At 41.2% G+C, this 21828-nt stretch overlaps 3 protein-coding genes across 3 annotated transcripts in view; 1 reads left to right on the forward strand and 2 right to left on the reverse strand.

Moving 5' to 3' along the window:
• tpk1 (thiamin pyrophosphokinase 1) overlaps positions 1–8929 on the forward strand; it is a 123112-nt gene extending 114183 nt beyond the window's left edge. Inside the window, exon 9 of the mRNA XM_080865729.1 lies at positions 8031–8929. Coding sequence (XP_080721855.1) covers positions 8031–8176 — 146 coding nt within the window. The 3' untranslated portion in view covers positions 8177–8929. The remainder of the gene's footprint in view (positions 1–8030) is intronic.
• Positions 8930–9597: 668 nt separating this feature from the next.
• sec61g (SEC61 translocon subunit gamma) lies at positions 9598–10498 on the reverse strand (the record flags this gene model as incomplete). Its single annotated transcript, XM_080865731.1, has 3 exons — positions 10363–10498; positions 9883–9986; positions 9598–9704 (listed from the first exon to the last, which is right to left on the reverse strand). The coding sequence occupies exons 2-3, from the start codon at positions 9974–9976 to the stop codon at positions 9598–9600; spliced, it is 201 nt and encodes a 66-aa protein (XP_080721857.1). The 5' UTR covers positions 9977–9986; positions 10363–10498.
• A 1161-nt stretch (positions 10499–11659) lies between these two features.
• Positions 11660–20438, reverse strand: LOC308385385 (uncharacterized protein; the record flags this gene model as incomplete). Its single annotated transcript, XM_080864237.1, has 14 exons — positions 20326–20438; positions 20109–20224; positions 19569–19724; positions 19361–19465; positions 18975–19184; positions 18378–18570; positions 17659–17750; positions 17315–17381; positions 16598–16713; positions 14511–14666; positions 14156–14260; positions 12770–12979; positions 11952–12144; positions 11660–11762 (listed from the first exon to the last, which is right to left on the reverse strand). The coding sequence occupies exons 1-14, from the start codon at positions 20337–20339 to the stop codon at positions 11660–11662; spliced, it is 1836 nt and encodes a 611-aa protein (XP_080720363.1). The 5' UTR covers positions 20340–20438.
• Positions 20439–21828: the final 1390 nt, after the last annotated feature.

Raw genomic sequence — 21828 nt, forward strand, 5'->3', positions numbered from 1 at the left:
TTTTGATTTCACATTTTTAAGAGAGTCCAGAACTCATAATCCGACAGTATCTGCCTTGACTTCACCCTCTTTTCCCAGTTGCTAAGAACATGGTGGAAACACATTATCCTACAGAGAGTAACCTTAAAGCCGGCACTTAAACGCAGTCAGACATTGTTCTCGTACACCCAGGGTATAGCGAGCCTGACTCTGTGCTCGCTCAATTATTAAGTAACGCAACTTCACATACAACTCATTTCCCCACCACCCTTATTCTGAGTCAAGCTGCTCTAATACCATGCTTGTTTGGCAGTCTTTGAAGCAGAATAGGATTTTTCTTTGTCCCTGTTTGATGTGCGTGCAGGCGCCTGTGGACAAATGATTTGCTTCATTCTCTGCTGGCTTTGTTCTTTTGTGTTCATTTTTTTTACCCTTGTGTGATGTGATTGCACCAAAACCATTTTTGCATATTTATAAAATTCTTAATATCTAATGCTATTCACATTTTGCATCTTCACATGTGTGCCAAGGCAACGCAAGGTGGTGCTTTGAGGTTACTACTGTGCAATAGTAGTATGACTAATGTGTGTGCGTGCGTGCGTGCGTGCGTGCGTGCGTGCGTGCGTGCGTGCGTGTGTGTGTGTGTGTGTGTGTTGTTAAGGTTCAAAATTGAGGAGGGAGAGTACAAACCACTCATGGTCCAGAAGCTCTTTGGTCAAACAATGATTTTAATGAACACACGTGTGGGAAGAACACTCTGTACGCAGACAGCCAGTAGTCCTCGACTCAATCAAAGCATGAACAGATATTTTATAGCATCAGGGTTTGATTTACTGACGCCCCTTCATGCGTCACAGATACATTTTATACATAGATCAGACTTTTAACCCAGAAGATCATCTTCTATTTTCATGGCTGGTATTTTCCGTTCTTATCTTAAAGTGAATTGTTCCTCTTTCTTGCCGAGACACTTTTGCAGTTACAACCAGACATAACTAATGTGTGTGTATGTGTTGACCTCACATGCTCTTTGTGTCACCTCTTCACCTACTGTCTGTGTCTCGTCCTCAAATGCTCTTTCTCAATTCACCTGTTGCACTTCTGACCTTTTACCAGACCAGAGGCTCACTGAGACTATGTGTATGTCTTCTACTAAATAAATGTTTTAACCAAGAACCTCTACTTAAAAGCTTAATATAAAATGATCTGATATATAAGTGTTTTGTAAGCATGTATTGCAATTCCTTCTATGGCTCCAAGTCACTTGCACAATAGATTGTCCGAACATCGCGCCGAACAAAGCTTCCGACCCCCAATTAATTGACCGAGCTCCAACTCTTTAATAAGCACAGATATGCATTGTGTATAAAATAGTCATAACTGCTTAAGGCCTTCTTAAAGCTATCTGTTACATTGTTAAAGCCTCGTCTTAGCCTGCTGCTCAAAATAACTATCTGCTTTCACTTCTGCATACAACTTCCTGTCAGCCTGCAACTCAGTCTTTCTGAAAGAGACACTGTTTAACCCCTGAATGCAATATAAACTCCAGATTATATTATTAATGCAATGGTAATGATGACAATTATTTAGCAATAGCAGTAAAATAATTTCCCTGCTCCACAGTGTATACATATAAAATATAAAGCTACTTCACATTTATAAGATTCCAAGTATGCGTGTCTAAGTGTCGACCATTAAAGACGTATCGAAATGCAAAAAGCCTCAAAAAAAGAGAAAAAGAAAAAGCCCAGATTATATAAGATATTTTTGCACTAATGATGCATAGTAGTTGTCCTGGCACCCAATTTACTGAGGCTGGAGGAAAAATGTCCCTTAAAATATTCAGAGACTTGCAGCCTAATGATTAATTTAGACTTTTGCTAAAGTTATGCTTTTGAAATATGATTCGTTTATTAAAACTAACTATATTCTGTTTATGTAAGAAACACGACACGCACATATTTTTTTAAAAAGTTAATGACGTACGATGTTTTTGTTCTTTGCTTTGCATGACTGCACACTTGATTTCATACATTATTAACTATATTCTGTTAAGATTTTACATATAAAGATGTAGTACTCGGCTCTACCCACCTGTGTACAAAACAGCTTTTTGCTGTTGTGAGCTCTGGGGGGAAGCATGTGCTCTTTGAACACTTTATTAGGAGCACCATGCTACATACTGAGCAGGACCTCCCTTTGCTGCGCAGCTTCTACAAAATGTTAACATGATTGCATCAGTTAATGTCTGCAGAATGTTTTATTTCTTATTTTGTTTTGTAGCTGCACTTTAATCGTGCAAATCGTCCACTCTTCCGCCTTCCAGATGTTTGATGTTGGATCCAGATGTTAGCCTCTGTGGCCATTTGCTTTAGGATACGGAGCATTATCATCCTGAAAGTAGCCATTAGACAATAGGTTGTAAATTGTGGGTGTAAAGGGATAGACTGCACTTAGCCAGCTGCAGTGGGGTGGAATTTAATCCTTGATTGACTGGTGTTGCCATGAAAACATTCCCACACCATTACAGCTCCACCACCAGCCTGGACTGTTGACACAGGGCACTTTGGTGCTGATGTGAATTTCTGACCCTACCATCTGCGTCACTCTGCAGGCTGTGTTTTTCTGTTCTTCGGTTTCTTGTGAGCTTGTGCCAGCTGCCGCTCCATATTTCTATTTATGTGCGCTCCCGCTGTTGCAGCTCACCCGCTTCGAGGTTGGATGTTTGTGAACTCTGAGATCCTTTTTGTGCTCACAATAGTCATAAAGATTTGTTATCCGAGTTACCTCAGCCCTTCTGTCAGCTCCAGCCAGTCTGACCATTCTCCTTTGACCTCTCATCAACAAGACATTTTCTTCAGCAAAACTATTGCTCACTGGATGTTACTTTTTTTTGTCGTGGTTTCATACTTTTCACACAATTCTAAGCAAAGACTGCTGTACTTGGAAATCCAAGGAGAGGAACAGTACTCCAGTACATCTGGTATCAACAATATCATTATCATCAAAGTCATCGATGTTCAGTTTGTCCCTCTTTCTGATGTTTCCTGTGAACATTAACTGAGATTCCCTATGCACATCACTGCTGCCACACGATTGGTTAACTGGATAATTGATAAATTGATGACTGGTTGAATGCACAGGTGCCTGCAGCCCCCAGTAATTGTAATATTGGCCTCCTTTAAATTCAAATGTGGTAGAAAATCTTAAATAACATATTTTGGCTACTTAAACTTATCAATGTGGTTTGCCCCTCCCTTCCTTCCCTCCCCATCTCCAGCTGCCTCCCTCTTCCTGCTCCACCACAACCACCCACACATGCAGGACCTTGGAGTAGGGGTATGTCACCAGGGTGCAGAGGAGGCTACCCCCCCCCCCCCCCCCCCCCCCCCGTCCCCTTCTGGCTGCCTGTGCCTCAATTTTATCCCACAACTTAGACATTCACATTACTCACACTCTCATTACACATACATATAGGATCTTGGGGGTGGGCACGATACACGGAATCCAAAGTACCATCAGGGTGTACACCCCACCCCTGGCGTCGTCGCCCACCTCTCAATTTTGAATACACGTAGACATTGAGGGCTAGCAGGAGGGACCATGCGCTTACCTGCTGCTCTCTGGCAGGTAGCTCCAAGCCCTCCTGGGTTTTAAATGCACCTTAGAACACACATGCATCAACACTACAATGAGCGGGTGGAGGGAGGTTTGGAGTCTTCTCTCACCCCCATTCTCTGCGGCCTGCTGGAGCGGGGGGGCTGGAAGGAGGAGTTGGCCGTCCGACTGCAGTCTGGAGTGTGGGGCCTCCTTGCTGCTGCGGAGTCGGGGCGGTCTGCCTCCCCCCACCGCAGGGAAAAGGGTAACACCACCTGGGTCTGGGTGCAGTTCCCCCCTCCAGGGGCAAGGGTACCTAGACCCGGTTTGTAGAGTACGCTTGGGGAGTGTGATCGTGTGTACAGCGTCTCTTTATGTCTGTCTCCACGTTGGTTGAGTGTGGAGTAAGTGCATATGAGAGCATGAAGGTGGGAATGGATGTTTGTATCTGTGTGTGCCTGTATGTCTGTGTCTATATGTCAGGTTGGGTGTCAGGCGCCACCTCTCTGGGGACACCTCAGGCCCTCCAAGGTTTGGAGGCCTATCTCCCCCTACCACCACTTCCCCTGCCAGTGGCGGACTCCCTCAGACATCGGTGTGTTGGTGGTTCTTTGTGTCTGGGGGTGGGCGTCCAGGTACACACCGGCTCACTCCTTGGCGGCCGCTTATCGGGGCCTGGAGCCTGGGGCTCGCTCGGGCCACTTCGGAGGTGGGGTGCCCCCGGCCTCTCGGCCTGGAGCTCGGTCACTCAGGCACGGCTGGCTGCCGGCGGAGCTCACGGGCGCGTCACTGCAACTCCCCCTGGCTTCTGCTCCGTGGCTGCTGAGTGAGCCCTCATCTGGGACTCTCCTCAGCTCTTTCTGGGACAGTGGCGCGGCTGCCCCTCTGTTGGTCTTCCTTGGTCTGTTGTGTTCTGGGGGCCTCTGGATGTCTGGAGTTTTGATCTCCTCCATACCTGCTTCATGCCCTGGAGGACGGGGCTGTGGCCCCCCCCACACCCTCTAGCAGATCATTACATGAAGGAACCTTTTAAAAAACAAAAAACAAGCGCGTCCATGCTCACAGGTGTACACACGGGTGATCACACCCACAAACTACACCCTTTTTGGCTCCTACCTCAAAGCACACTGTGTTCTGTTGATCTTATGTGCTGCACAATAATGTTTAATATTTAGTATTTACTGTCATATTCCCATATATCATTGTAATGTTGTTTATTCTAGTACTCTTGTTCTCTTCTGCTTGTTTTCTTTTTTCTTTCTCAGCAGGTGACCCAGGTGATTGATATATGCATTTTTTTTCTCTGCCCGTTCTGTTGGTTTTTGTCTTTTGCCCTTCTCCCCCGTCCCTCTTCTCAGCTGTTTCTCTTTCCCTCTTTCTTTCTCCCCTTCTTTCCTCCAGTCAAGTCTGTCCCGTATTCAGCAAGTGAAAATAAAATAAACAATAAAAGGTGAATCAAATGGGATGGCTGGGATGGTCAATTTGGTAAAGTAAATCCGTTGGGCATCTTTCTTTGCCTTTAGACAACAATTCTGATGGCAAAAGAGCCAAACGGGACAGGCAAAAAAAAAAAAAATCAATGTGGTTTGCAAGGTGCTGTTTAGCTCTTTCACTTAAGTATATCATGTTTGCATGTTTTCTTGTCAGCGAGACTTTGGAGGTTGCTGCTTTTTGAAGTTAAGGCAGTTTTGCTTCCACAAAATTCTAAAATTGATATTTTAATAGAGCAGAAATAATTTCCCAAGGAAAAAAGAAAGACCTGCTTGCAGTGTGATTTATAGTACTAATGAGAACTCATCCTCCAACTTACTCTTAAACACTGATCATAGCACACTTGACACCAAGCAGGCAAACCAGAGAATTAAATAAAGATGGATTTAAGAAACCAAAAACAAATGGAAATTTTAAAAAAAAAAGAGAGGCTGCTGTGTCTTGCTTTGTGAAAGTGTTCAGACATGAACGGGTCAAAGCTTTCCAAAAGGAAAAAAAAACCTTCCTCCATTCAGATCTTAAAACCACATTAACTGTTTTTCCTTCATTAACACAACTGAAGTAAATTTTTGCAAATTTACTAAACTGAAGGTTCAGAAATTTCTTAAGTAGTTAATTTGCTGCAGATGTTAAGGACACAGTACCAGCTAAAAGTAAGGAAATAACAAAAAGCCCCAGGTGTAAATCTCCTACCGTGAGCGTAGCCTTTTCATATTAGACACGACTGAATAGCTCCATTCCCTCAGTGTTTGTCAGCTCAGCTTGTTCAGAGCTAATGCAGCGTAAATAAATGTAACGCTTAATGGAAAAAGTGACGTGCAAATTCACATTTTTTGCCATTCGGGGCTATTGAAGCATGATCAGTGATTTGTTATTTTGCCTAGATTAATATTCACAGTACTGTGCAAAAGTCTTGAGCCACCCCTCACATTTTCCTTCCAGTGAGACAGACTGTTGTTATTTATTCATTTATTGTGAAAGCGGTCTGGATCCAGTAGTTATCCAGGCTTTCTTGGGGTCTTTCAAATGTTTTTTTGTTTTGTTTTTTGACATCGGCTACTTTTTCTCTCATTTTCAGTCCAGTCCTTTTACCTGACCATTTTCGAAGGAGTGCTTCTCATTTAAACCTAAGAAAAGCACCTAACTCTATTTAATAACCAGTTTTATGTTTACATGTAACAGACGAGTGAGCAAAGAATCAATTTAAACATTTATCTTTAGACATTTTATTACTAGCCTGCTTAAACACACAATTTGTTTGGATTTCTGTAGCTGAATCTGTGAAAAAAATACCAAAGATGACAGTTTGATAAGCATAAAATAATTTTTTTTGCACTAGCCAGGTGATTCACAAAGAGCCCTTAGCAGAAAACCTTTATATATCTCATGGTGGTGTGCAGTACATTCTTTAAAAAAAAAGAGGTAAAAATCTGGACAAGCGGAGGACAAAAGAAGAATTGGCAAGACTAAAAAACGATGTACAGCAGATGATCAGTGTCTGACAGCCATGTCCTTAAGAGACAGGAAATTATCCAGCAAAGATCTGACACAGGACCTGAAAGACCCATCAGGACCTTCTACTGTTTGTCAAAAACATCATTAGACATGGTCTCAGGGGAAGGGTGGCTGTCAAGAAGCCATTCTTAATGAATTGAAACACAGAGAGAAGGCTGAGGTATGCCAAATTACACAAGAATTGGACTGAAAATCATGGCATGATGATTTGTTTGGCTCAAATCATTGGCAGCATGTGGAGGAGGTCACGAGAGAGGTGAACAGTGAGTGTTTACGGCCATCAGTAAAACACAGAGGCAGCATTGTCATGGTTTGGTGCTGCATTTCATACAGTGGTGTTGGAGATCTTGTTAAAACTGATGGAGTTAACACACCATTCAGTACCATTTGAAAAGTATCTGCTTCATTTTTCAGCATAATAATGTTGAAAAAATGACAATCCCGAACCAACCTGGAGAGAAAACCACAGTGGACCGCTATCACTGATTAAATGGCCTCCTCAGAGCCCAGGCCGCAAAATGTTTAAAGCACTGTGGGATCATCTCCACAGAAAAATAAACAAAAGTCAGCAGACATCCAAGGAAGAGCTTCCAATGCCATTTAAGAAGTACGTAAACAAAGCAAGAAAGGTGGTCCTAGCAGATGGTGACTTTGAAGCTTGTCAGTTTTTGCCTTATGTATTGTATTTCCATCTATGTTTGTCATGTTTCAGTGAATTACTGTATGTATTATTTTAAAGCAAAATATAAAGATGTAAAAAGCGGTATTATGTTCTTAACAATGTGATTGGTTTTGCACCAGTCCTCTTCATACCCTGCTGTGTTCTTAAGATCAGGTCTAAAGCTTAGTGGGAGTCAGTGTAAGGAGGCTAAAATGAATTTAGTTCTCTACAGCAAAAGGCTAAATAAGTTCCCAATAAAGGACCAGCAGATGGCAAAATGTGTCTTACAGTGGGTTGCATGGATACTGAGTTTCCTAATTTGACCACTTGAGGACACTGTTGGACAGCTGCTTTAGTCAAATCATTTGTCGTTTTTGGGAAAGTACTGAAGGCTTGTTGTGTATAAAATCACAAAACAAAAGAAAATGTGGTATGTGACTTGTATACCCTAGTGGTTACCTTCCCTGCTACTGGCAATTAAAATGAGGACATAACTGTAATGACTGTGATTACTGCAGTAATCACAAAGTAGGAATATTCAAGACCCTTTGTGGATTTGGCTGTAAAACCACGTGTGGCCTCACACGGCTTTACACAATCCAAAGTCATGCGGACCACCCTGCCTCACAATTGTTATCCAAGACCATGTTGATCCAGACCACTTCTCAAAAAGAAAAAGACTCTGGCATGCAGCAATATAATGAACAGCCAAAGAGCATTAAGTGTGGTGTCACTTGGTCTGCCATTAGTATTGTGTGTAATTGTTATTTCTGTCTCCTCTGTCCAGATAATGACGTCCTGCAGTTTGGCAAGCTAGTAAGCACCTCCAACACTTATGAGCCCACTGACCCCGGAAAGCCCAGGAAGGCCGTAACCGTGACCACAGACCAGCCTCTTCTTTGGAGCATGGGCATCGGTAAAAACGGGGAATGACAAAGACGAGAAATCTTTCTTAATGGAAGTGAAAAATGTGGAATTGTGACCTAGTTTCTCCAGATCAGCTACGGGAAAAAAAAAATCTCAGGTTTTACACATTTGAACAGGCTTTTTAATTTTTGTTCGCTCAGATATAAATGAAAAATCTAATGCTGAAAAGCTAATTTCTTTGCTGTAACCATGGTGACCACTGTCTTTTGAATAACATACTCAAACCACAATAGTCGTGAATGCCAAATTATTACTACTCTGATGGTAACGTGAAGTGGCACTATACAGTTAAACTCTATTCCTACCTTGAGCTTCTACACTGCAGTGTTAAATTCAAAATGAACAATTCTGTTTTAATATCTGCACATTATTGCCTACGTGTGTCCAGATATCCTTTGCATAGCAGCATCCTGCGTGTGCCTTTGAGGTCAAGACGATGGGCCTGCCTTCTGTGGCTGTTAGCAATCTCTATGGATTAAATCAAATTGAGAACGCCTAATTAAAAGTGCCTTTTGATTGCAGATTTACAAAAGGTAAAAACCAAGCTACTGCAAAAAGGTGCTGTGTTGATAGAGTAGACGGGACATATCAGATTTCCAATTATTTTTATTTACACAGTGACATATAAATGTTGAGCACAGAATGTAAAAATGCCATCCCGACAATCCCCCCTCCCCCCCAATCACACCAGCTGTTAACACTGCACCACCATCTCCTGTCCCCACGAGATGAAGTCTGAGTGATCAGGACCTAACCGCCACTAGAAGGAAAAACAGAGAAGGGGATGTTAAGTTGGAGAACACAAATGCACCTTATTTTTCACATATTCTCACTTTTTTAAATCCTGTGTTTTGTGTAATAAAAATGATTAATCACTGGAAGAGTTTGTCATTTTATCATCCATTTCATGAAATTTACATACAAGAGAAACTTGATCAGAGACTTAAATAAAAGATGCAATCATGTTAAATTTGTCTGTGGAAATATAGTATTAGTAGCAGCTATAACATATGACTGTAACAATTAATGGTAGAGCCATAGTGATTCACAAGATTCAAGGGTGATGGCAGAAATTCTGGATCAAAGTGCAGTATTTTTTCATTATAAAATTAAGACATTACAGGAGTTTTAAAATAAAAATACATATATATTGTACTGAGTGAAATTGAGGATGAACTTAGATAACAACAAGTAAAGGCAGATGATAATGAGAAGTGGGTCTGGATCAGTAAGCTACCCTCATTGTCTGTAGAGTCATCACTGACTTTTATTTTGAATGACCAGCTGTACTCAGATTGAGAGGAATACAAAGGAAAACCCTAACCCCCCAATTATCAGTGAGCCAGATGAGAGCACGTTTTAGACGATATTATCTAAAAATTGTTCGGAGACGGTCTGCGTGATGCTGTTTATCATAAATTGTTTACTTACACAATGATGTTGTTGATGGGGATGTGAATGAGCTTGACAAAGAAACCAATGAATCCCATGATGGCAAACCCAATCGCTGTGGCCATTGCAATCTTCTGAAATTCTGGGTGAGGGCAAAAATAATCATTGTTAAAAATACTGGAAATAATACAATGTCCCTATTAAAGAATTGAGCTCTTTGGATCCGGAAATTGCTAGTCAATTGGTTCAAATTTATATATTCATTTTCGTTTCCAGCAAACAAAGGCTAGCCGACATAAATAAAAAGAAACAACACCCACCTTTTCTGTCGGGTTTTGTGCACCTCTTAACGAGCCTGATGGAGTCTTTCACGAACTGCCGGCCGGGCTCAACAAACTGCATAACCTGATCCATGGTGCTTAGTCTGAAACAACACAAGTCAATCTTAAAGCTGGGACTGGTTTCAGTGCTGACGTTGACTTAAGCTGTCCGAGCTTTAACAACTTTGTTATTATAAATATACTGTATATATTCTCATTTTCTAAGAAAGACACAAAAAACACGATAAAAACAAGCATGCGAAGCTGATTTTAAGTCAGTTATGTTACGTTAATTTAATTAAAACTCGACTTTAGCTAACGCTATCCTAAGATATGCTAACTATTATGGCGACGTAGCGTTATGTTGGCAATAAACCTCGACATGTAAAATAAAATCAAAAGGTTCCAACCCAACTATAGTTGGTTACATTTATCTGATGAAAAATACACATGTGTATTTAAAAGCGGCAGTTAGCTTACCTATTTCCTACGTGATGTTTAGTAAGAAAGTCGGAGAAGTGAGAGCCACGTAGCTACGACACAAATCACTCCCTTGTACAGAAAGAGCTGACGTAGACTTTAGGAGCGCATGCGTATTGTATTCTATGCGCTGTTATCATTCTCTGCACCGCCCCCTGCAGGCGGGGAGGTGTTCTTAACGATTACACTTTCTGGAGTCGACAGGCAGAAGGAAGAGAGGAAGACCTCAAAGAAGATCCATGAATGTAATGGAGCTGGCTATAAAGAGGATTGGTGTGATACTGTAAGATCATATATCCCATCGAAGTTGTGCTTTATTTACATATTTGGGCAAGCAAACATTTGTAGCCATCATCCCAGAAACACATTAATAGCAATAGACTGAAAAATGAAAAACAATCAAGATAATAAACAAGTCTTTAGTCGAGGACTAGAATTAGGTATAGAAAAACAAGTTTATCCCCTTTAATAAAGATAAAACACTCTAGCAGACAGCAAACTGGCAATGATTTAGTCACTTTCACAATTAAAATAAATAAGAAAACTAAATCGTTACAAAGGAATTAGGGCCCCTAAATTTATCACATATTTAAATCCATAAAATTACAATCAGGGGTTCTAGATCCTTTTTTTCAGAGACTGTATATCTAAATCAGAATGCACACATTGTTCAGACAGATTACTGGTCATGGGCTTATCTTATTCCACATTCCTTAGGCACTAAATCCTCCCTCATGTGATGCAGATTAAGATGTGATTTCTAAACAGCATTCTGGCATTTGCTTTATAATGACTTTTCTTTCCTTTCTTCATTATACTTAGCCTACTCATCTCAGTGTCATAGTGTCAAAGCACACATGTCACATCACATAACATGTCTATAGGTTACAAACGAGCAAAATTTTGCAATGTAGTTGTTACTCTTACATGCTGACACTTACAACCATATGTGTCCATGCTGTAAATAGTTCTTTCTACTGTTAGGAGGAAAGGTAGAACTGCAAGCATTTATAATGATCTGAGTTTTTCTGATCAGAACCAGATCCACACTTTGCTCTATCTCGCTGTTCAAGACTGGAATGAACAAGATATGCCCTCACAGAAATAAGCATCATGCACTTTTTAATAACACTTTTTCCCACCAAAACATACAATGTACAGCTTTTTTAGATCATTTACAAAATAAAATGGTCTTTGGAGCAATCCTGTTACTTTTCTTTTAAACAGTAACATTAATACATGTATAAAAGTGCTTAGCAGTGCTGTTTAAAGTATGATGTTTTCACACACAGTGTCTTCACTGCCAGGTGATGCCGAGCATGTTACAGCTGACCTCCCACAGTTTCTGCGCCAAGTCATCATCAGAGGCGGTTCTTGAGCACCTTGCAGGGGCGCAGTCACTGCACACACAAAGAAACAGAAAATGAGAATTACACACTATGCACTGCATTTATGTAACTTATAAAAAATGGGGAAAAAACATTACATCAAGTGTAACTTTTCCTTTATTACCAGGTAGAAACACTGGGCACGGTAACACCGGCACTCTAAAAGCTCTTGCGGTTAACTGAAATACTGGGACTGTGTACCTGAAGTACCCTCCACTCAGGCTCTCTAGACCTGGCTCTGCAGCACAGTAAATGGTAGTCTGCGCTCCCTCCACTGTGGTCTTGGTAAAAACCTTGAAGATCTTCACCGCCACTTGGATACATTGGTGCTGGTGCCTCCACAGGTCAGACTGAACCACCCCTGGGTGCAGAGAGAAGACGCTCACCCCTGTACCTGCAACACAAATGCAAGCACATACAAATGCTGCCAAATAACATGTGCTAACAATTGTCACCTGCTATTTATATGTGCATGTTGGGATTTTAAGCGAGGTTTGTAACATTTTTTTCAACCAGTCCCTACAGTGAATATAGTTTTTTTATTTTTAATGAAAACAACAACAGACAAGTTAGCCTTTGTTAAAACACCTTCAGTTTATTTCTGAGTTAATGGACTGAGCTCTACTCCTGGAGGATTAAAGAGAGCATTCAAGTGGAAGTGGGACCCTGTTGGCAGATGAGTAGGTACGAAGGCAGACAGGTACTGACATAGGCAAGTATTTCTGCAAGTTACTCAGGGTGACGTTAATAGAAAGTTTAAGCTTGTTGCTGCCAGACTGTTGTTATGTAAAAATGTAAAAAAAAAAAAAAAATCTACTTCCTTGACTCAACAGCACAACTTCATCCCATTAGTCAGATTCCATGACTCTGAGTCTCTCAGCAAAACCCGCCTACACGATGTCTGCACATGCTCCACTTTTACACATTTCTGTGGCCATATCATGGCTGTAAGATACCCATGTGTTATAGCCTTCATTCCTCATGATGCACATTTGGATATTCCTTTTCTAAAAGCTCACCTTGCAACCTTTTTGCGAGTGAGCATGCAAAGAGGACGTTAGCCAGTTTGCTCTGTCCGTAGGCCTTCATGGCATCGTAACTCTTCTCACTGTTGATATCATCCAGTCGAAGCCCAGTCCAAGTATGGGCCACCGATGCCACCACGACAATACGGGCCGGAGCAGAACGCTTGATGAGGTCCAAGAGTAAGTAAGTCAGCAGGACGTGACCTGATGAAAACAATTAGAACACCTTTTCTTGTTAATTTATTAACAAAGCAAACCCAGCAGTTAATGTGTAGTGTATGTATAATAACCCTTTTAACAAATATAATTAGTTTTACTATTTTGCAAAAAAGACACATAAGGAAACTGTGCCAATCACATCAGTGACTAGCTGTGCTTCTTGTATACCTGTTGCTGGAATTTGTGTGGTTGTTTCTCATATGCAACATAAAGTAGCTCTTCCTGTGGAGTTTATAAAAAAGCCAGCCACCTGACTGAGAACAATCTAAAATCTGACTCCATTTAGACGACCAAACCTGGCCACCCTCGTTTTCAATTTAAATGGCACTCTACAACCGCAGGAGTCGCAATCTCAAGCAAATCTCGTGGTTTTTTTCCTACTCCTTCTTCCTTGCTGTGAGCTTTCTGCTTCATTAGAAGTCAGAAAGTTTACATTATCACCGGATATTATTCCTGTTGATGTGGTAAACAGTGTGTCACCCAATACAATGCATGCCACGAAGTTTTCTTTTTCTTTTTTTGTTTGCAAAACGTTGAGGGACTCTTCTTGATCTTAATAAGAGCATTTTTCTTTACTGTTTTTTCATTAATTCCCATTTTGCGTAACAATATCACTGTTTAAAAGAGCATGTGAACACATAAAGAATGTGCCAAAGTGCACAGGTTTATTTCTGGATATTTGTACATGTCTGTGTGTTTGCATATGTGTGTGGGAGACCATGCTGGAGCACAGAGTGTTCCCGCTCCGTCAGCCTGAGACAAAAATAACATGGAGGAAAACATCACCTAGGAAGAATCCATGGTCCAATAAAGGAGGAAACACCGGCAGCAGCAACTCTAGTTCATTGTCCTAGCTTGGTGAGACAGTCAGATTGGCGTATGTGTTATTAATGCCAGATTTAAAATGACCTTTTTCACTATGAAAATATGCCTGTCACCAGGCAAACTTAGCATAAATTCAGTCAGAGGCACAGTGTAACTGTCAGCTGTTCACGTTAAAGTAAACTGGCAAATCTAAGCTGTCAGAAAAAGTTGTAGCCAAGCAAACTGTGTAAACATATTTAATGACTGCTTCTAAATATGAAACATGAGCCTTAATTTCAAAACAAAAAAGAAGCGTAAAAATGCAGAGAGAACAATACAAAACTGAGAGTAACTTACCCAAGTGATTGACACCTAGCTGCATTTCAAACCCATCAACCGTCTTGGAGTAGGGACACATCATAATGCCTGCGTTGTTTATCAGGATATTCACTTGTTTTTCCTCTGGAGAAAAAAACAAAAAAACCCCACACAAACTGCATATCTGATAAAACAACTGGTTTTAAATTCAAATGCTTTTACAGTATGCCTCTAATTATCTGCAGCAGAGGCAGTGGAGGGGCTGAACAAACAGGGATTTATATATCAGCCCTGCAATTAGTGAGCCCTGTTTGCTTGAAGAGTCCATTACTCCTTAAGAGGCATACAAGTATGCTCTTGAAAGGAAAAGTGGATTTTAAAAAAAAGCATATACCATTGATAACAACTTCAGCAAAGGCCCTGATGGACTTGGTGTCAGACAGATCAAGTTTCCTGATGACCACGTTCTCATTTCCTGTGTCTTCCAAAATGTCCGTCCGTGCCTCCTCCGCCCTCTCGAGGTCTCTGCACGCCATGATGATGCGTGCACCTACAAAGTAAGATCCACAGAGCACAAGCTAGTGACAAATAGTATAATAAAATACAGTCCCTCACTACAGAGTATCAGTTTAGGTGAGCACAGGGACCTTAAATCACCCCAAGTTTCATTAGGAAAGACTTGACCCACATCATATTCTTGAAAGTGTGAAATTTCACTCTGAGCTCACATCCTGTTTTTGGCAGCAAATGATTTTTATACACCCCATAACAGCCATTTTCACAGCAGTTGTATTGTACTACCCTAATACTTGAACAGTAGAGTTCAAAAGATTCCCAAACTTAAAACTACAAAAAAAGCTTTGCTCATTTGGTGGGATACAAAAGCTCCCAGCATTAAATGAAGAACCTTAATCTTTCAGGGTTCTTCAGATTGTCCTCTAATGTTTTCTAAGCTCTTACTCAGCATCTCATTTAGCCAACTGCTCCACTCGAACAAACACAAGACCCTCTCGACTGTGTCGTTCTCATTCGCTTCTGACACAAATTACCATGCATTCTTCTTAATGAGCACAGAAGGGGGGGTTTGAGGACACATGCACCCACCCTTTCTTTCACCCATATGCAGGCACAAATATGCACACACACATACACACACGCTCTCCTGCAAACACACTCACACATATGCAAAATAGCTGCAGCGCCCAGTAATTACAGAAGATGGGAGCCATTAACTAGTTGTAATATAGCATCTCCATCCTATTGCTGCCGTCTTTGTTTCCATCCTGAGGACCAAACTATTCCCACATCAACAGGGATGCCGAGTTCATACAATTAAATAAAATAGTAAACAAACAGTGAGAGTCAAGTCCAAGAGGCGTGTACTGAGTCACGTCCAAGATCTTTCAGCAGATGATTTTTTTTCACATGCGCAAATCATCTGAGTATGTAATAAAAAGCAAAAATGGCTTGAGTCAGTTTTGATCATAGACTGATTATTCACACTCAGTATGATATGTAATTGTAACAGTCTTTCCTGATTTCACTTCATAAACATTAAATTTCACATGGACAGCTTCCTTTGACAACTCATTACGTGGACCAAAAAGTAAAATAAATTAGTAAATGATAATAATAATAAAATAAATTTCGATCAAAATCATAACAAACGATTGACAATGTTGAGATGCAGTGCCTGAAGGAATCGCTTCTCGTTATCAATCTTTCCAAATCCAATCATGTTGTCATCACATTGTTGCATAATCCAGTTTACTGAAAGATGATGCTGTGCCTCCTTCTACTTTGTTTTAAGGCTGGGAATCTAGTTGTATTATTATTACTATGGGTTATTTTATACTGGTGCCAGTGTAAATTAAAAAAAAAAAATTACATGTTGGTTGTTCTTAAACTGAGGAAGGTGTATGTGGCATGCTGTGTCCGTCATGATGCAGATGGCTGAACAAACTGAGTCTTGTATGCAGAACCAGCTTTCATATTACTCACTCTGTGTGCATGTGTGTGTGTGTGCATGTGTGTGTGTGTGTGTGCATGTGTGTGCACGACTGCTAGATGCACTGTCTTTGTTTCATGTCTGGCCCTGCAGGGGACCCTCACAATGCTCCCTCTGTCCCTGCGACGCCTCATCTGTCTTCAATTTCTGACAGTCGTCTGGAATCATTGAAACATTAACCAAGATGCTCATTTAAAAAATATATATATTAAAAAACAAAACAAAACAAAACAAAAAACCCACAAATTTTTATCTATATTTTTATTCAGATTCATGATAGACTTGGGTATGCCAAGCAAGTTGGACCTAGCCCAATCACATAAGTGTTCTTAGTGCTTAAATCACGAGGTCAGAGTGGGATATGCACTGTAAGTCACAGCCTGCCAGTTAGTGTAAATTAAAGAGGCAGGCACACGTCTGAAAACCTGATAGACAGAGGCAGATGGAGAAAGACCCGCAGCTGGGCACAGTACCTCTTCTTGCCAGGTCCTTGGCAGTTTCTTTGCCTATACCAGTGTTGGCTCCAGTGATGACCACTGTTTTCCCATCTAACCTCTCCTCAGAAGACCAGTGGTTACAGCACACACCCCTGAACAAGAGGCAAGTAAAAGCATTGATTATATATTTTTCCTTAAAGTTTTAAAGACCTGATCTTTATTTGGACACAAAAGAGTCTATAAATCAGCACATGCTCTCATACTAACTATTCAACATCAGACTTACACATACTGCATCTGTAACAGAGTATATTACATCAGTTGGTTTCCAGAATAATTGCGCAAGTCGTCTAAACAGATTCATGCTCAAAGCTCTTTTTTCCGTTTTCAAAATTTGCATAAAAACACCAATAAAACCACGACGCAAATCACTCTGCAAAATCTGGTGACACAGTGGATAATCTTCAAATATCTCACACTGCTGGTATTATTAGAGCCAGCTACCTAACCTTTAACGTTTTCTGCAGGCTCTATTTTATGTATTTTTCTCCTACCTGCAGTACATTCTTCCTCAAAGAGCAACAGGTTTCCACCTTAGGACCTCTGCGACAATACAGCTCCTTTCTCCGCCACAACACTTTATCAGCGGGTTCCGTGCTTTTCATCTGTCAGCCACCTCTCCTCGTTTTCTTTTGCGTATAGGTGCCGGGGCCAATCAGGGGCGGGCTGACGCATAATTGATTCACAAGTTACAGGCTGTGGGAGCAGCCGGCTCTCCTGCCGCCTCCTGCTGTCGGAGAGACTCGAGTTATGGGGTTAGCTGAGGCGAGAGTGTGATAATTCACCACTGCGGTGTGTGATACCACCGAGAACGTGGAAAACCCAAAGTTAAAACGTGCCTCACTTCACTATGTAGCAGCATGCCAGAGCTAAAATCCTAATGATGTAAGAGTCTAATAAAAATGGGAAGTCTGTTTTTTTTTTTCACTCACAAACGGACACACAAGGACACACAATGCTATATCAGGGATGTTTCTTTATTGGAAGCTGTTACATTTGTCTTAGCCTTCAGATCAAAGGTGAAGTTTATCTCCAGCGGATGCCCAACAGGTGGCAGCTCACAACCCACAGCTTCAGGGCTGTGCCGTCATCCTGGCCGGCATTGGAGCTCTCTGCTCTGGAGCAGTTACTGTGGGGAAAGGGGTGAATGGACAATACATAAGCACATCGTTTAAGTGAGCTATACATTTCCATCGCTGTAACATAAAGTGCACTAAAACATGTGATAATTAAAATGTAACCAGCTGATAGTTAGAAGATAGTAGATAAAATGGAGACACAATTGGATAGCTGTAAGGTAATATTTGGTGCATTACGTGTAAATTAATCAAACTCCACACTTTCTTCATTGATCATTACATTTCTAATTTATTCTTTTTCGTTACTTCAGGTAGTTACTCATTGCTTCAGGGCTGCATGACCATCAACAGACTCGGTTTAAAATGTATCAAATGTGAATTATAGCCATGGGTGGAGATACAGTATTTTCCGGTCGTGCTGAGCGATTTGGAGACTGAACAGATAACGCTGTTCTTTCTAAGAAAGGTGCATATTATAAAATATTTATTATCTAACGAATCACTTATACAGAATGACTCATAGATCTTTAGTAATTACCCATTAATTAGTGTATTAAGAATTATTCGGATGATATCGATGAATGGCTCCTCTTGTCTTTCATGATTCTTTAATCACACCTGTTTTATAGCGATTAAGCAAGTTTTTGTCTGTAATTGTAAATCGTTTTCACGCTGACCTGTAGTATCCTCCAGTGACCAGCTGATTCTCAGGAGTGACGGTACAGTAGGTGGTGGTGTAGGCTCCCTCTGCTGGGGTCCTGATCAGAAACCCGAAGTACTTGACTATATCCAGAAGAGGGCGCCTTATATACCTTAAAATGTCAGTGTTCACGAAGCCGGGGTCAACTGAGTAGGCTGTGATACCTAGAACTGGAGGGATTGGTATAAATATTATTTATCCAACCTGAAATGAAGCAGATCCTTGATAACAGCTTGTAGTCACACATGAGTGGACACATCAGTAAAGTAAAACACCCAGAATATATAGTTTCACTTGATTTAGAAAAAAAAAGTTACAGAAAGCCTTGACTCATATCTGGGAAGAAATGACAGCATTATTAGTGAACGAGGAGTGATTTGCTGGGCAACAATTAAGTCTTTAACACAACTTATTTCCCTGTGCTCTGATGTCGCCCAGAGCAGTTGTGGTTGAGGCATGGGACTCTCACACTGTTGAGATAAGATCCGTTTTCTCCTTGCATAAGGAAGGCGAGGTAGACAGGCAAAAGACGACACATAATGACTAGATAATATTTCAGTCTCTGCGTCCCTACCCTCTGTCCTTTTGGCCAGCTCTCTGGTGAACAGGACATTAGCCAGCTTGCTCTGTGCGTAGGCCCTGAAGTGATGGTAATCCTTCTCCCCTTTCAGATCATCAAAATGGATCTTGCCAAAGATGTGAGCTGCTGATGACAGGTTGATGACCCGAGATGGGGCCGAGTGCTTCAGCAAGTCCAGCAGCAGAAAAGTCAAGAAGAAATGACCTAAATGGGTGGTAGGAGAGAAAAAGGCGAGGAGTTTTAAGCCACCACTGATCACTGATCACATATTTAGCAGTAACAACAGGAGCTGACTGACAACTCATCTGCTCTTTTGCTAAAGTCTGTTTCAATCTAACATGTTTGTCATTAACTAAACCTTGTGTGTTTTTTCCTCCTACCCAAGTGATTGACTCCAAACTGCATCTCAATTCCATCCACTGTCCTGGCAAAAGGACACATAGCCACGCCTGCATTGTTGATCAGATAGTGAAGAGCTTTCTCAGCTGTGAAAACAGGACAATTGTTACCACCATCACAGTATTTAGAAGGAAAAAAGAATGCACGCACTACTCCGAAGTCCGCGTGTGTGTTGCGTGTGCCACCCACTGTTGTAGATATTCTCAGCAAACTGGCATATTGATTTGGTGTCAGCCAGATCCAGTTGCCTGGTGACTACCTTCGCTCCCTTCACCTCCCTCATGACATCGCAAGCAGCTTGCTCTCCCTTCGCCATGTCTCTGCACGCCAAGATCACCCGGGCGCCTACGGGAGATTAATTCCTCTTGTTTGCGTGTACATGCATGTTTGACATTTGAACAAGATAGCACGATTTCAACACATATGTCTGGGCCAGTTTGGCAGTCTTTGTGTCGTGGCAGTATGCTTTGAACTTAATCCCTCTGCCTGCCTTTGATTAACCAGTACCGATACATGAGTTCATTAGAATTATGCGTTATCATAAAGACAGTTTATGTTTGAGTAACCTGATTGTATTTATTATATTTGCGGGAACAGGAAGCTTCAAGTGCACAAGTTCACAAGTACACTGAGTCACGCAGACGAGAAAGAATATGACAACAATTGTAAAGAAATTTGTTACTCATCATTGCATTTGCTGTCTTTACATGTGCAGCGCTGTTTGCTTGCCTCTGCTAGCCAGGTCTTTAACTGTCTCTTTTCCTATTCCAGTGTTGCCCCCCGTCACTATAGCTGTCTTCCCATCTAGACGTGTATCTGAAGACCATGTGGGGATGAAGAGAGACCTGTGGAGTGAGACACCTAAAGCCTTTATCTCAGATGGATGAATGAAAAGCTACCGTCAGACTTTCCCCCCCCTTTCTGGTGATGATGTACAAAAACTTACCTGATTGCTTGCATTTCCAAAGTAAAATAAAACTGTGATATCCCTACTCAAAAATTGTTTTCGCTGATGTTGAAAAGTCCCAGAGATGTGGAGGCACAGGGCTGAGAGAGAAAGCAAACATGACCGCCTTTTAAATGGTAAGCTGTTGTCAGAAAGAAATACCCCTCTGTTGGAACTCATCACTGGTGCTAATCAATTAAGGCGGAATTTCAAGATAAGCATCATATGATTGGTGATGCAGTATTTTAAAGAATCAAAGAAACAGAGAAGTATTTGTTTAAGAGGTTTCAGCTCTGCGTACCAAACTAAGTATTTGAAATGACTCAGCAAACTAGATTTAAGACACTGAATCTTTATTTACTGTAAAAGGAAAGTAAACCCTTTTCAATTCTAAGGCTTTATAAATCAGGGATCAATAAAAATCCCTGGTCCTTAGCATGTCTTAATATAAGGCTGTTTAACGAGAACTAGCACTATCCCCTCACAGCAACAACATCCGGGGTTCGAATCCAGGCAGGACTCAGTGGAGTTTGCATTCACCATCCAAAGACAAGAATGGGGTTAGTTTAATTGGTGATTCTAAACTGGCCATAGGTGAGATTGTGAGTGTGAACGGTTTTCCGCCTCTCTCTGTGTTATCCCTGTGACAGACACAGAAAAAAAGACTCATCACAACCCCAGCAGGATGCCGAGGTCCTGCAAAACAAGGCCAAATAATCGCTCCTCCACCACCATGCGTAACACTTGGTATGAGGCATTTGTGCTGATATGCTGTGTTTGGTTTTCAAGAAATGTGGCATTGTGGATTAAGGCCAAACACTCTACTTTGGTTTCATCTGGTCAAAGGACGTTGCTTCAGAAGTTTGTGGTTTGTTCAGATGCAGCCGTGCCAACCTAAGCTGTTCTGCTTTGTTCATTTTAGAGAAAAGAGCGTTTGTCCTGCAACCCTTCCAAAAAAGTCATACTTTCCTTTTGAACAATAATGGCCCGATCTGAGTGCGTTTGCTCTCAGCAAGATTGGCAACTGTCTAGAATGTTTTGCAGTTGCCAATCTAGCTCACTGTGCTCAGTGATGGCCTTATAACCCTTTCCAGACTGATAGACAGCCTCTTTTAATCATTCGTAATATCTTTCCGCTATGGCATTGTGCTTCCACACAAACAAACAGCCAAAAGCCCTGCTTTTAGAGTTGCTCGCACTTACTGTGTGATGCTGATGTATTAATTACAAGCACTTGATCAGCATCACCTGGCTGCTACTTACACTCTTAATTCCTATGGAAGCATTAAAAGGGTGTGTTTAGCGTTTCACACACTATTTCTGCATTTTGCCTTAGTTTTCGTTGACACAGCGTATGCTCATATTTGTAGTTCTTCGCGGTTGTATTTGTCTGATTTTTTCACATGACTGTATGTAGCTGTATTTACCTTTTCTCTGAAAATTTTCTTCCTTTTCTGCATTAGAATTATTATTATTATTACTGTCTATTATTACTGTGTCGTA

Source organism: Rhamphochromis sp. 'chilingali', assembly GCF_963969265.1.
Source record: "Rhamphochromis sp. 'chilingali' genome assembly, chromosome: 18".
Lineage (NCBI taxonomy): Eukaryota > Metazoa > Chordata > Actinopteri > Cichliformes > Cichlidae > Rhamphochromis > Rhamphochromis sp. 'chilingali'.